Here is a 12,633-nt window from a genome sequence, read left to right on the forward strand (position 1 = left end):
AAAACTAGAAAAAGTCCAATTTTTTTTTAAATTGAAAAAACGAAAAATTAAAAATGTAAAACTTGAAAAACCGAAACATTGTAAATTGAAAAATTGAAAAATTTCACATGGAAAAAACTGGAACAAATAATTGCAAAATCTAAAAATTGAAGCATTGGAAGGTTGAAAAAATCGAAGAAATCAAAAAATTTAAAAATTCAAAAATCGAAATATCAAAATATCGAAAAATCAATCCAAAAGTTGAAAATTCGAAAAATTGAAAACCGAAAAATTCCAAACCAGAACTGAAACTGAAAAAAATAAACAAAAATAAAATACGGAAACGAAAAATCGGAAATCAAAAAACGAAAAATTCGGCCAACTTTTCGAATTCGCGCGCCAAACCGCCGACTTCCGTGCCACTCGCCTGAAAAACCCCAGTTCTATTTTCAATGACACGTGTCGAACAATGTGGCGGCACGAACACCCGAAGGTGAAAAAATCGAATTTCCTGCACCAAACTGTCAGGAATCAATCTAGCCAGCGTTTGCGAAACTGCAATGAAAGCGCTCGAACAAAAAAAACCCCAAGGTGACTCCACGTAAACTAGATGAGGCTGCAGAATTCTTCGCGTATCCCCCGTCCCTCGAATTCTTTGTCCGTTTTTGCATCACCCGTTATTTTCCTTCCTTATCACCAACTAATCCTAATTGCCCAAGTCGTCAGTCGGCGCTGTTTTGATTAAGGGGAGTGTCTGCGATAAGCCGTTTCGCCATATCTATATTTAGCCCGATGATAAAAGAAAAAAAGCGGCTTGGCACACATCCATTATTCGATCCTAGCTGGCACGACTCCGTCGACTTCTCCAGTCGGCGGCGGCCCGTCGACATGGAAGCTTCCGAAGACAAAGGCCCGCGCGTCGCTCTTTTTCACGGTGAGTTCGCTCAACCTTTTCTCTTTGACCGCGCGCCCAATTAATCCTTGGCTGCGTCCGATTTGGAAGTCCCATTATCCTGTCAGCTCGTGGGCTGAGGCAAACCACCCATTGTACCCATTGTACCATTGACCCTTCGGCTTTTTCCGCGCCGTCTATCTAACTGGAATTTTTTTATCTGTTGTTTGTTCGCCGACTCGATAACTGAATCACGCGAAGAAAGCGCTGTAACGGATTGCCAGGTGTACAATTAAAACTCATCAATTATTTATGGGGGCCCACGCGGCACATTTCTGCAAACGGGCCCCCCTCATATTTCCGACCTTGATCGATTGACAGCTCGCAAAATACGAGCCCACTAGATCCGATTGTTGCTAATTATAGCACTTCCGGTTGCATAATCGCGAAAAAGCGAAAGAAATTGGCCGGAGGCCAGCCGATTCGATGATTAACGCTTTGTTTTGTTCGCACGCTCTGTATATTCGACTGATGTTTCCGCTTGCTTTCAGAAAATAAATGGAGGACGGTCATTGGTTGATAAGTGCAGGACTGGTGACGTCATCAATCATTGCCATCACAGCCAACGCGTTTCTTTTGCTGATTTTCTGTAGAAGAAGGGGGCTGCGGACCGTTCCTAATAGGTGAGTGGCGAGCGCAGCGAGCTGGGTTTTGTAACACTCGGCTGCGCCTCGGGGGTGAAGTTCACATACCGTTTTCGCCATCTGGGTTTCGTGCATTTAGTTTCATACATTTGATTATTTAAGTTTCTAACAAATACATCAAGTGTTGAGTTGTGGCCAAAGTTATGTTAATATTGAGCGAAGCGAGCTAAATTTAGATATATTAAAAAAAATTTAAAACCCAAGGACAAGGAACATCCTTGTGGTGGGTGAAATCAGCTTCTTTACTACGATTAAATTAATTCATTAATTAATTTTTCATCTCTAGTGGTTTTTTTTTGAAGAATTTGAAACAATCGTAGGACTCCTAGTGTTTTAAAAGAATCTAAGGGATCTGGGGTGTTTTTTTTTAATTTGGAAGAATCTCTGGGGCTTCTAGTGTTTTTTTTGGAAAAATTTGGAAGAATCACGGGACTTTTTAGTGTTTGAAAAGAATCTAAGGGACGCGTGGTGTTCTTTTAGAGAATTTTTAAGAATATTGCCGTTCCTAGTGTCTATTTAAGTTTTAAGAAGAATCTATGGGGGTTCTAAAGTTTTTTTGGAAGAATTTGAAAGAATCTTGGGACTTCTAGGGTTTTAGAAGAATCTAAGGAGCCCGTGGTAACAATTTGGAAGAACTGCAGCACTCCAGTGTTTAAAAAGAATCTCGAGGACCCGTGGTGTTTTTTCAAACTATTTGAGTTTTCAGTGTTTTACTTCTGGTGTTTTTTTTTTTTGGAAGAATTTTAAAGAATCTCGGCGTTCTCAGTGTATTTTTTTAGTTTTAAAAAGAATCTCTGGGGCTTTTAGTGTTTTTTTGGAAGAACGTGAAAGAATCACGGGACTTTCTAGTGTTTAAAAAGAATCTAAAGGACTCGTAATGTTTTTTTTTTTTAAGAATTTGGAAGAATCTCGGTGTTGCCAATGTCTTTTTTAAGTTTTAAGAAGAATCTCTGGGGCCTCTAGTGTTTTGTGGAAGAATTTGAAAGAATCACGGGACTTTTTAGTGTTTGAAAAGAATCTAAGGGACCCGTGGTGTTCTTTTAGAGAATTTTTAAGAATATTGCCGTTCCTAGTGTCTATTTAAGTTTTAAGAAGAATCTATAGGGGTTCTAAAGTTTTTTTGGAAGAATTTGAAAGAATCTTGGAACTTCTAGTGTTTTAGAAGAATCTAAGGAGCCCGTGGTGTTTTTTTTTAACAATTTGGAAGAACTGCAGCACTCCAGTGTATTAAAAGAATCTCAAAGATTCGTGGTGTTTTTTCCAAGTATTTGAGTTCTCAGTGTTTTACTTCTGGTGTTTTTTTTTTTGGAAGAATTTGAAAAAATCTCGGCGTTCTCAGTGTATTTTTTTAGTTTTAAAAAGAATTTCTGGGGCTTCTAGTGTTTTTTTGGAAGAACGTGAAAGAATCACGAGACTTTCTAGTGTTTAAAAAGAATCTAAAGGACTCGTGGTGTTTTCTTAAGAATTTGGAAGAATCTCGGCGTTCCTAGTGTCTTTTTTCCAGTTTTAAAAAGAATTTCGGGGGTTTCTAGTGTTTTTTGGAAGAATTTGAAAAAATCACGGTGCTTTTTAGTGTTTGAAAAGAATCTGAGGGATCCGTGGTGTTCTTTTAAAGAATTTTTAAGAATCTTGGCGTTCCCAGTGTCTTTTTTCAACTTTTAAGAAGAATCTCTGGGGCTTCTAGTGTTTTTTTGAAAGAATTTGAAAGAATCACGGGACTTCTAGTGTTTTAAAAGAATCTAAGGAACCCGTGATGTTTTTTTTTTTAAGAATTTGGAAGAATCTCGGCGTCCTCAGTGTATTTTTTGGAAAAATGTGAAAGAATCACGGGACATTCTAGTGTTTAAAAAGAATCTAAAGGACTCGTGGTGTTTTCTTAAGAATTTGGAAGAATCTCGGCGTTCCTAGTGTCTTTTTTCCAGGTTTAAAAACAATTTCGGGGGTTTCTAGTGTTTTTTTGGAAGAATTTGAAAGAATCACGGGGCTTTCTAGTGTTTGAAAAGAATCTAAGGGACCCGTGGTGTTCTTTTAAAGAATTTTTAAGAATCTTGGCGTTCGCAGTGTCTTTTTTTAGTTTTAAGAAGAATCTCTGGGGCTTCTAGTGTTTTTTTGAAAGAATTTGAAAGAGTCTTGGGACTTCTAGTGTTTTGAAAGAATCTAAGGAACCCGTGGTGTTTTTTTTGTAAGAATTTGGAAGAATTTCGGCGTCCTCAGTGTATTTTTTGGAAGAATGTGAAAGAATCACGGAACGTTCTAGTGTTTAAAATGAATCTAAAGGACTTATGGTGTTTTCTTAAGAATTTGGAAGAATGTCGGCGTTCCTAGTGTCTTTTTTCCAGTTTTAAAAAGAACTTCGGGGGTTTCTAGTGTTTTTTTGGAAGAATTTGAAAGAATCACGATGATTTCTAGTGTTTGAAAAGAATCCAAGGGGCGCGTGGTGTCATTTTAAAGAATTTTTAAGAATCTTGGCGTTCCCAGTGTCTTTTTTTAAGTTTTAAGAAGAATCTCTGGGCTTCTAGTGTTTTTTTAAAAGAATTTGAAAGAATCTTGGGACTTCTAGTGTTTTAAAAGAATCTAAGGAACCCGTGGTGTTTTTTTTTTAAGAATTTGGAAGACTCTCGGCGTCCTCAGTGTATTTTTTGGAAGAATGTGAAAGAATCACGGGACATTCTAGGGTTTACAATGAATCTAAAGGACTCGTGGTGTTTTCTTAAGAATTTGGAAGAATCTCGGCGTTCCTAGTGTCTTTTTTCCAGTTTTAAAAAGAATTTCGGGGGTTTCTAGTGTTTTTTTGGAAGAATTTGAAAGAATCACGGGGCTTTCTAGTGTTTGAAAAGAATCTAAGGGACCCGTGGTGTTCTTTTAAAGAATTTTTAAGAATCTTGGCGTTCGCAGTGTCTTTTTTTAGTTTTAAGAAGAATCTCTGGGGCTTCTAGTGTTTTTTTGAAAGAATTTGAAAGAGTCTTGGGACTTCTAGTGTTTTGAAAGAATCTAAGGAACCCGTGGTGTTTTTTTTGTAAGAATTTGGAAGAATTTCGGCGCCCTCAGTGTATTTTTTGGAAGAATGTGAAAGAATCACGGAACGTTCTAGTGTTTAAAATGAATCTAAAGGACTTATGGTGTTTTCTTAAGAATTTGGAAGAATGTCGGCGTTCCTAGTGTCTTTTTTCCAGTTTTAAAAAGAACTTCGGGGGTTTCTAGTGTTTTTTTGGAAGAATTTGAAAGAATCACGATGATTTCTAGTGTTTGAAAAGAATCCAAGGGGCGCGTGGTGTCATTTTAAAGAATTTTTAAGAATCTTGGCGTTCCCAGTGTCTTTTTTTAAGTTTTAAGAAGAATCTCTGGGCTTCTAGTGTTTTTTTAAAAGAATTTGAAAGAATCTTGGGACTTCTAGTGTTTTAAAAGAATCTAAGGAACCCGTGGTGTTTTTTTTAAGAATTTGGAAGAATCTCGGCGTCCTCAGTGTATTTTTTGGAAGAATGTGAAAGAATCACGGGACAATCTAGTGTTTAAAATGAATCTAAAGGAATCGTGGTGTTTTCGTAAGAATTTGGAAGAATCTCGGCGTTCCTAGTGTCTTTTTTCCAGTTTTAAAAAGAATTGCGGGGGTTTCTAGTGTTTTTTTGGAAGAATTTGAAAGAATCACGAGGCTTTCTAGTGTTTTAAAAGAATCTAAGGAACCCGTGGTGTTTTTTTTTTAAGAATTTGGAAGAATCTCGTCGTCCTCAGTGTATTTTTTGGAAGAATGTGATAGAATCACGGGAAATTCTAGTGTTTGAAAAGAATCTAAAGGACTCGTGGTGTTTTCTTAAGAATTTGGAAGAATCTCGGCGTTGCTAGTATTATTTCCAGTTTTATAAAGAATTTCGGGGGTTTCTAGTGCTTTTTTGGAAGAATTTGAAAGAATCACGGTGATTTCTAGTGTTTGAAAAGAATCTGAGGGGCGCGTGGTGTCATTTTAAAGAATTTTTAAGAATCTTGGCGTTCCCAGTATCTTTTTTTAAGTTTTAAGAAGAATCTCTGGGGCTTCTAGTGTTTTTTTGGAAGAATTTGAAAAAATCTTGGGACTTCTGGTGTTTTAAAAGAATCTAAGGAACCCGGGGCGTTTTTTTTTTTAACAATTAGGAAGAATCTCGGCGTCCTCAGTGTATTTATTGGAAGAATGTGATAGAATCACGGGAAATTCTAGTGTTTAAAAAGAATCTAAAGGACTCGTGGTGTTTTCTTCAGAATTTGGAAAAATCTCGGCGTAACTTGTGTTATTTCCAGTTTTATAAAGAATTTCGGGGGTTTCTAGTGCTTTTTTGGAAGAATTTGAAAGAATCACGGGTGAGTTCTAGTGTTTGAAAAGAATCTGAGGGGCGCGTGGTGTCATTTTAAAGAATTTTTAAGAATCTTGGCGTTCCCAGTGTCTTTTTTTAAGTTTTACGAAGAATCTCTGGGGCTTCTAGTGTTTTTTTGGAAGAAGTTGAAAGAATCTTGGGACTTTTAGTGTTTTAAAAGAATCTAAGGAACCCGTGGTGGTTTTTTTTTGTAAGAATTTGGAAAAATCTCGGCGTTGCTAGTGTTATTTCCAGTTTTATAAAGAATTTCGGGGGTTTCTAGTGCTTTTTTGGAAGAATTTGAAAGAATCACGGTGCTTTCTAGTGTTTGAAAAGAATCTAAGGGACCCGTGGTGTCCTTTTAAAGAATTTTTGAGAATCTTGGCGTTTCCAGTGTCTTTTTTTAAGTTTTAAAAAGAATCTCAGGGCTTATAGTGTTTTTTTAGAAGAATTTGGAAGAATCGCGGGACTTCTTAGTGTTTTAAAAATCTAAAGGACCAGTGGTGTGTTTTTTTAAGAATTTGGAAGAATTTCGGCGTTCCCAGTGTCTTTTTTTAATATTTAAAAAGAATTTCTGGGGCTTAAAGTGTTTTGGAAGAACTTGAAAGAATCGCGGAATTTCTAGCGTTTTTAAAGAATCTAAGGGATCCGTGGTGTTTTTTTTTAAGAATTTGGAAGAATTTTGGCCTTCCCAGTGTCTTTTTTTTTAGTTTTAAAAAGAATCTGAGGCTTCTAGTGTTTTTTTGGAAGAGTTTGAAAGAATCGAGGGGCTTTTTAGTGTTTAAAAAGTCCAAGGGGCCAGTGATGTGTTTTTTTTTTAACAATTTGGAAGAATTTCAGAGTTCCCAGTGTCTTTTTTTAAGAAGAATTTTTGAAAGAATCACGGGACTTTTAATATTTTAAATATCTAAGAGAACAGTGGTATGTTTTTTAATAATCTGGAAGAATTTTAGCTTTCCCAATATCTTTTTTAAGTTTTTAAAAGAATCTCTGAGGCTTCTAGTGTTTTTTATTGGAAGAATTTGAAAGAATCGCGGGACTTCTAATGTTTGAAAAGAGTCTAATATAAGGAACCTGTAGTATTTTTTCTTTAAGAATTTGGAACAATCTCGGCGTTTACAGTGTTTTTAAGGTTTTAAAAAGATTCTCTGGGTTTTCAAGAGTTTTATTTTTGGAAGAATTCAAATTGAAATAATCTTTGGGGCCTCTAGTGTTTTTTTGAAACAATTTGAAACAATCGTTGGACTCTTAGTGTTTTAAAAGAATCTAAGGGATCCGTGGTGTTTTTTTTTTAAGAAATTGGAAGAAGCTTGGCACTTCTAGTGTCTTTTTTTTAAATAAAAAAAAAATCCCTGGGGCTTCTAGTGGTTTTTTGGAAGAATTTGAAAGAATTTTGTGACTTCTAGTGTTTTAAAAGAATCTCAAGGACCCGTGATGTTTTTTCAAAATATTTAAGTTCCCTAGTATCTTTTTTAAGTGTTTCATTTTTGGAAGAATTTAAGTTAAAAGAATCTCTGGAACTTCTAGTGTTTTTTTTTTTTGAAGAATTTGAAACAATTTTGGGACTTCTAGTGTTTTAAAAGAATCTTAAGGACCCGTGGTGTTTTTTCAACATATTTAAGTCCCCAGTATCTTTTTTAAATGTTTTATTTTTGGAAGAATTTAAATTAAAGAAATCTCTGGGACTTCTAGTGGTTTTTTTTTGAAGAATTTGAAAGAATCACGGAACTCCTAGTATTTTAAAAGAATCTAACGAAACCGTCGTGGTGTTTTTTTTAAGGATTTGGAAGAATCTCGGCGTTCCCATCAGTGTTTTTTTAGTTTTTAAAAAGAATCTCTGGGGCTTCTAGTGTTTTTTTGAAAGAATTTGAAACAACCTTTGGACTTCTAATGTTCTAAAAGAATCTAAGGGATCCGTGGTGTTTTTTTTTTTAAGAAATTGGAAGAATCTCGGCGTTCCTAGTATCTTTTTTTAAGTTTAAAAAATCCCAGGGGCTTCTAGTGGTTTTTTGGAAGCATTTGAAAGAATTTTGGGACTTCCAGTGTTTTAAAAGAATCTCAAGGACCCGTGGTGTTTTTTCAAAATATATATTTAAGTTCCCGGTATCTTTTTTATTTGTGTTTTATTTTTAGAGGAATTTAAATTAAAAGAATGTCTAGGGCTTACAGTGTTTTTTTTGGAAGAATTTGAAAGAATCTTGGGGCTTCTAGTGTTTTAGAAGAACCTACGGAACCCATGGTGTTTTTTCAAAATATTTAAATTCTCTGTTATTTTTTAAGTTTTAAAAATAATTTCCAGGGCCCCTGGTATTTTATTTTTGGAAGAATTTAAATTAAAAACATTCTCTGGGGCTTCTGGTGTTTTTTTTAGAACGCCGAGATTCTTCAAAAAAATCTCGGTGTTCTCAATGTGTTTCTTAGTTTCAAAAAATATCTCTGGGGCTTCTAGTGTTCTTTTTTTTGGGAAGAATTTGAAAGAATCGCGGAACTTCTAGTGTTTTAAAAAAATCTAAGAAACTCATGGTGTTTCTTTTTTAAATTTTGAGGAATATTGGCGTTCTCAGTGTGTGTGTGTGTGTGTTTTTTTTGTAAGAATCTCTGGGGCTTCTAGTGTTTTTTTGGTAGACTTTAAAAGAATCACGGAACTTCAAGTATTTTAAAAGAATTTCAGCGTTCCCAGTGATTTTTAGGTTTTAAAAAGAATCTGAGGCTTCTCGTGGTTTTTGGAAAAATTTGAAAGAATATTGGGACTTCTGAGTGTTTTAGAAGAATTTAAGGGATCCGTGGTGTTTTTTTTAACGGTTTGGAAGAGAATCAGGAGACTCCAGTGTTTTAAAAGAATCTCGAGGCCCCGTGGTATTTTTTCAAAGTATTTAAGTTTCCAGTGTCTTTTTTTAAGTTTTAAAAGTAATTTCCGGGGCCTCTGGTGTTTTTATTTTTGGAAGAATTTAAATTAAAAGAATCTCTGGGGAATTTAAAAGAATGGCTGGACTTCAAGTGTTTTAAAAGAATCGAAGGAACCTGTGGTGTTTTTTAAGAATTTGGAAGAATCTCGGCGTTCTTGTTGTGTGTTTTTTTAAGTTTAAAAAAAAATCTCTGGGATTTCTAGTGTTTAAGAAAAAATCGGGCTAAAAATTAGATATTTTTATAAATATTCTGAAGACAAACAACTGTTATTTAACAAATAATACCTATTACAGAACTGTTATATAAACCACTTTTAGAACGTCTCTTTCTAAAATTCTACTGTCTGTCAAAGCACTTTTAAACACTTTTATTATATTTTTCAAGTTCTTAAAATTGTTTTTTTTTTTTTGAAAAATTCTATAAAATACACAAATCGAAAAAAAGATTTCAGGGTTACCTGTTCCAGAGTATTATGTTTGTCGAGATCAGATTCGTCTTTAATTAAGAACCAATGAAGTTAATCACTCATTTTATTGGCTGTGAGACGAAAGTGGATCTTATATTGACAAACAATAGGAAAATAGACCAAAAGGTAGAATTAATCCCACCCACCTGCGTCTACATTTCATTGGCTCATTTAATTTATTGGGAGATGAAAATTGAACTCTATGGCAAGTGGTCTAATTAAAAAAACTCAACGTGGCCGAATCTATGCTTATAATACTTCAAAGTGGCCCCGCCCACCCACCCGGTTTTTGTTCTAGTCACCCATTTTATTGGGCAAAAAGTGGCATTTAAATTTGACCTGACTTGACACTTTCCCTGTTTTATTTGGTTGAGATTGGTCTTTAATTAAGAACCAATGAAATTAGTCACTATTTTATTGGCTCCGAGACGAAAGGTGAATTTCATGTTGACAAACAATAGTAAAATAGACTGGTGAAATTAATCCCACCCACCTGCGTCTGCATTTCATTGGCTCACTTCATTTATTGAAAATTGAATTGTATGGCAAGTGGTCGAATCCAATTAAAAAAACTCAACGTGTGTCGAGTGGTCGAATCTACGCTCATAAAACTTCAAAGTGACCCCGCCCACCCACCCTTTTTTCATTCTAAGCACCCATTTTATTGGCCAAAAAGTGGTTTTTGTATTGATACACTAACTAAAGTCTGTTATTTTACGCAAGGCCACTAGGAAAAGTACCTACACTAACTTTGGCACTACTTCCTGGAAAAGTACTTTCCATTTATTAAGGAAACTACAAAACGCTAAATTTAGAATTTTCACACACTTATTACAATCTACTTATTCTAATATATTTAAAAAGTCGTTAGAATTTCACGACCCGATAAAGAACACTCACTGACTCAGGTGTTAATGGCTTCCAAGAGTCCAACTCGAGGACACGCACCTAACCCAAAACAATAAATAATAATTTCCTCACTATAATCAAAGCAAACTAAAAAAAAAAAAGTGAGAAACTCTTCTCAGAAGCGTGGTTTGCAATGCTAAACAAGCGCTTAGCGGAAGACATTTAAATATATACATATATACAAATCGAGGAACATTTGTAATTCAATTGTTATAAAACTCAAACAAATAGGTAAACTTTCCATTCAAAAAACCAATCGCAGTGGTGATTGTTCAGCACGCTCGCCTAAGCCGAAAACCGCACCAGAAGGCCACGATTCCGTTTTAATCAATTTGCGCCGTCAACCAAGCGTCCGAGCCTCCAATTAACACGTTTCGTTGTTTCCAGATTCGTCATCAACCTCCTCATCACAAACCTCCTGTCGAGTCTTCTGTTGATCCCGCTGCTGCTCGTGGACCAGTCGGTCCCACACCCTTCCAACTCTAGCAACCAAGTCGAAGTGTCGGACCTCTTCATCCAGGAAGAGGTGATCAACGGCACCGATGTTGAGATTATCCGGAGTGAAAGTTTATATTTTAATACGACCGATGGAGTCCTCTGCAACAGCACCGTTTTGTGCTACGCCGCTCAAGTCAGCACGAGTTTCGTCTCCACGCTGTCCATCCTCAGTATTCTTCTCATCGGGGTGAACCAGTACTTCGGCGTGATCCACTCGCTTCGGTACCACTTCTATATTAATAAGTGTCGGTCGACGGTGTTCATCGTGAGCGCTTGGTTCATCGCGCTGGTACTCAGTGTGTTGAGCAGTGCCACCGAGAGTGACAGTTCGCTGTGGCGTTTCTGCGCCGGCCGCCCCCGGGACTCACGGACCGTCCAAATCCTCAACAGTGTTTACGCGGTGACGTACTGCGTCGCGATCATTTTCGCCCCGTTCATAGCGATATGTGTAATCTACGTGTGCATATACACCGCGGCGCACAAAAACAGCGAGCGCATGCGCAAATCCACATCGACGCACCTCGACGGGCTGTACCGCACGTGCGATGAGCGTGCGTCGCTTCCGAAGGTACGTTCGGCGCCGAACTTCATGCGCTTGGACGACAGCGCCGCCAACGGGACCAAAGTCACCAGGGCGAGCAGCGAGCGCTCGCCCAACTTCATCACCTCCATCAAGCACAAGATCTCGAACGCGTCGGTGTTCAAGTACCGGGAGGAAACGCGGGCGGCGAAGGTCAGCGTGCTGGTGATCTTCCTCGTGCTGTTCTGCTACGTGCCGTACGGGGTGACGCTGGTGCTCAACTCGGGGCTGGTCGACGTGGCGACGTCGCCGTGGTTCAACTTCCACACCCTGTTGCTGCTGGTGCTGTCCAACGTGATCTCGCCGTTCCTGTTCGGGTACAGGAACAAGCGGGTGAAAAGGGAGATCGGGAAGGTGTTCGGGTTCGTGCCGCCGAAGCGGCCCGATCTGTCGGTGCTGAACCGGCGGCGGTCGGCGAACGACGAGCAGATGACCACGAAGGAGCCTTTTTTAGGGCAGAGCTACACCGTGCCCGAAGTGATAGTCACCTGCAAGGTGGAGAACGAAAGGAAGAGTATCTTGAAGAGGGTGTATCAAAGTTCTAACTGGACGAGTTACAAGAAGTGTAACTTCATCACGGTACCTGAGAGTTGCATTAGCGGGGAGACGAGAGGGTCGTTCTCGAGCGCCAGCACTCAAATTTCAAATGAAGACTGTTAGGGAGTTTTTCTAGTCGTGAGTTAGGTTGGCAGAGACTGAGCTATTGGTGGCCAAAACTTAATAGGTTAGGTTAGGAAATTGTATAAAGCGGTTAAGTTATTAACATGTAAATTATTGTATTTATAATTTTTGTAATGCTGTAAGTGAGGTAACAGCTTCCAAATATAAAGAATATTAAAAAATATACGTGGTTTTATTATTATTATTATTATTATCGACGAGAAAGAAAGAAAATTTCGTCACACATAAACACACTAATTCAGTTCAATGGTACACAGTCACTTCTAAAAAAGAAAACATTATGAGTCACGAGATTGTACTTAATTATGGTAAACACTACAATCACGGTACTTTTCTGTCAAACGTAGTGTTAGAGAGCGACGCTTACACAGTTGGAGATCTATGGGTTGTATTGTTGGCTGCATACCCACCAACTGGGAAGAGATTGGCGAATGCGCCGGGTTTGTTATTAGTCACTTAAAAATACTTTTACGTGTATATTAAGAAAAAATAAAACCAAATATTAAGCCCCACCCATACCTGCCCTGATCTAAATCGTGATAAAGTTTTCATTCGTTGTCAGAACTAGGGGTGGAGCCTAATTGCAAAATCCATATTTCCTTACAGAAATTTACCATTTTAAACGTGATTTAAGTTTCTAAGAAAAAAAAAAAAAATCATCACAATTGAAGTGTTGTCTATATTTTGCCTTTGTT

General features: G+C 37.3%; 1 protein-coding gene across 2 annotated transcripts in view; it reads left to right on the forward strand.

The window, feature by feature from the left end:
- LOC135140574 (alpha-1D adrenergic receptor) overlaps positions 1–12,101 on the forward strand; it is a 32,707-nt gene extending 20,606 nt beyond the window's left edge. The window contains exons 1-3 of one of the 2 annotated variants that reach the window (XM_064071180.1): positions 797–913; positions 1,423–1,554; positions 10,567–12,101. In XM_064071180.1, the coding sequence (XP_063927250.1) occupies positions 1,430–1,554; positions 10,567–11,917 (1,476 nt within the window). In that variant the 5' untranslated portion in view covers positions 797–913; positions 1,423–1,429 and the 3' untranslated portion in view covers positions 11,918–12,101. Of the gene's footprint in view, positions 1–796; positions 914–1,422; positions 1,555–10,566 lie in introns of those variants that run through there. The other variant, XM_064071182.1, reaches the window with a different exon arrangement.
- The last annotated feature ends 532 nt before the right edge of the window (positions 12,102–12,633 follow it).

The sequence above is a fragment of the Zophobas morio genome, unplaced genomic scaffold (genome assembly GCF_036711695.1).
Source record: "Zophobas morio isolate AGI-343-1 ecotype UQ-CSIRO unplaced genomic scaffold, CSIRO_AGI_Zmor_V1 ptg000040l, whole genome shotgun sequence".
In the NCBI taxonomy this organism is placed as follows: domain Eukaryota; kingdom Metazoa; phylum Arthropoda; class Insecta; order Coleoptera; family Tenebrionidae; genus Zophobas; species Zophobas morio.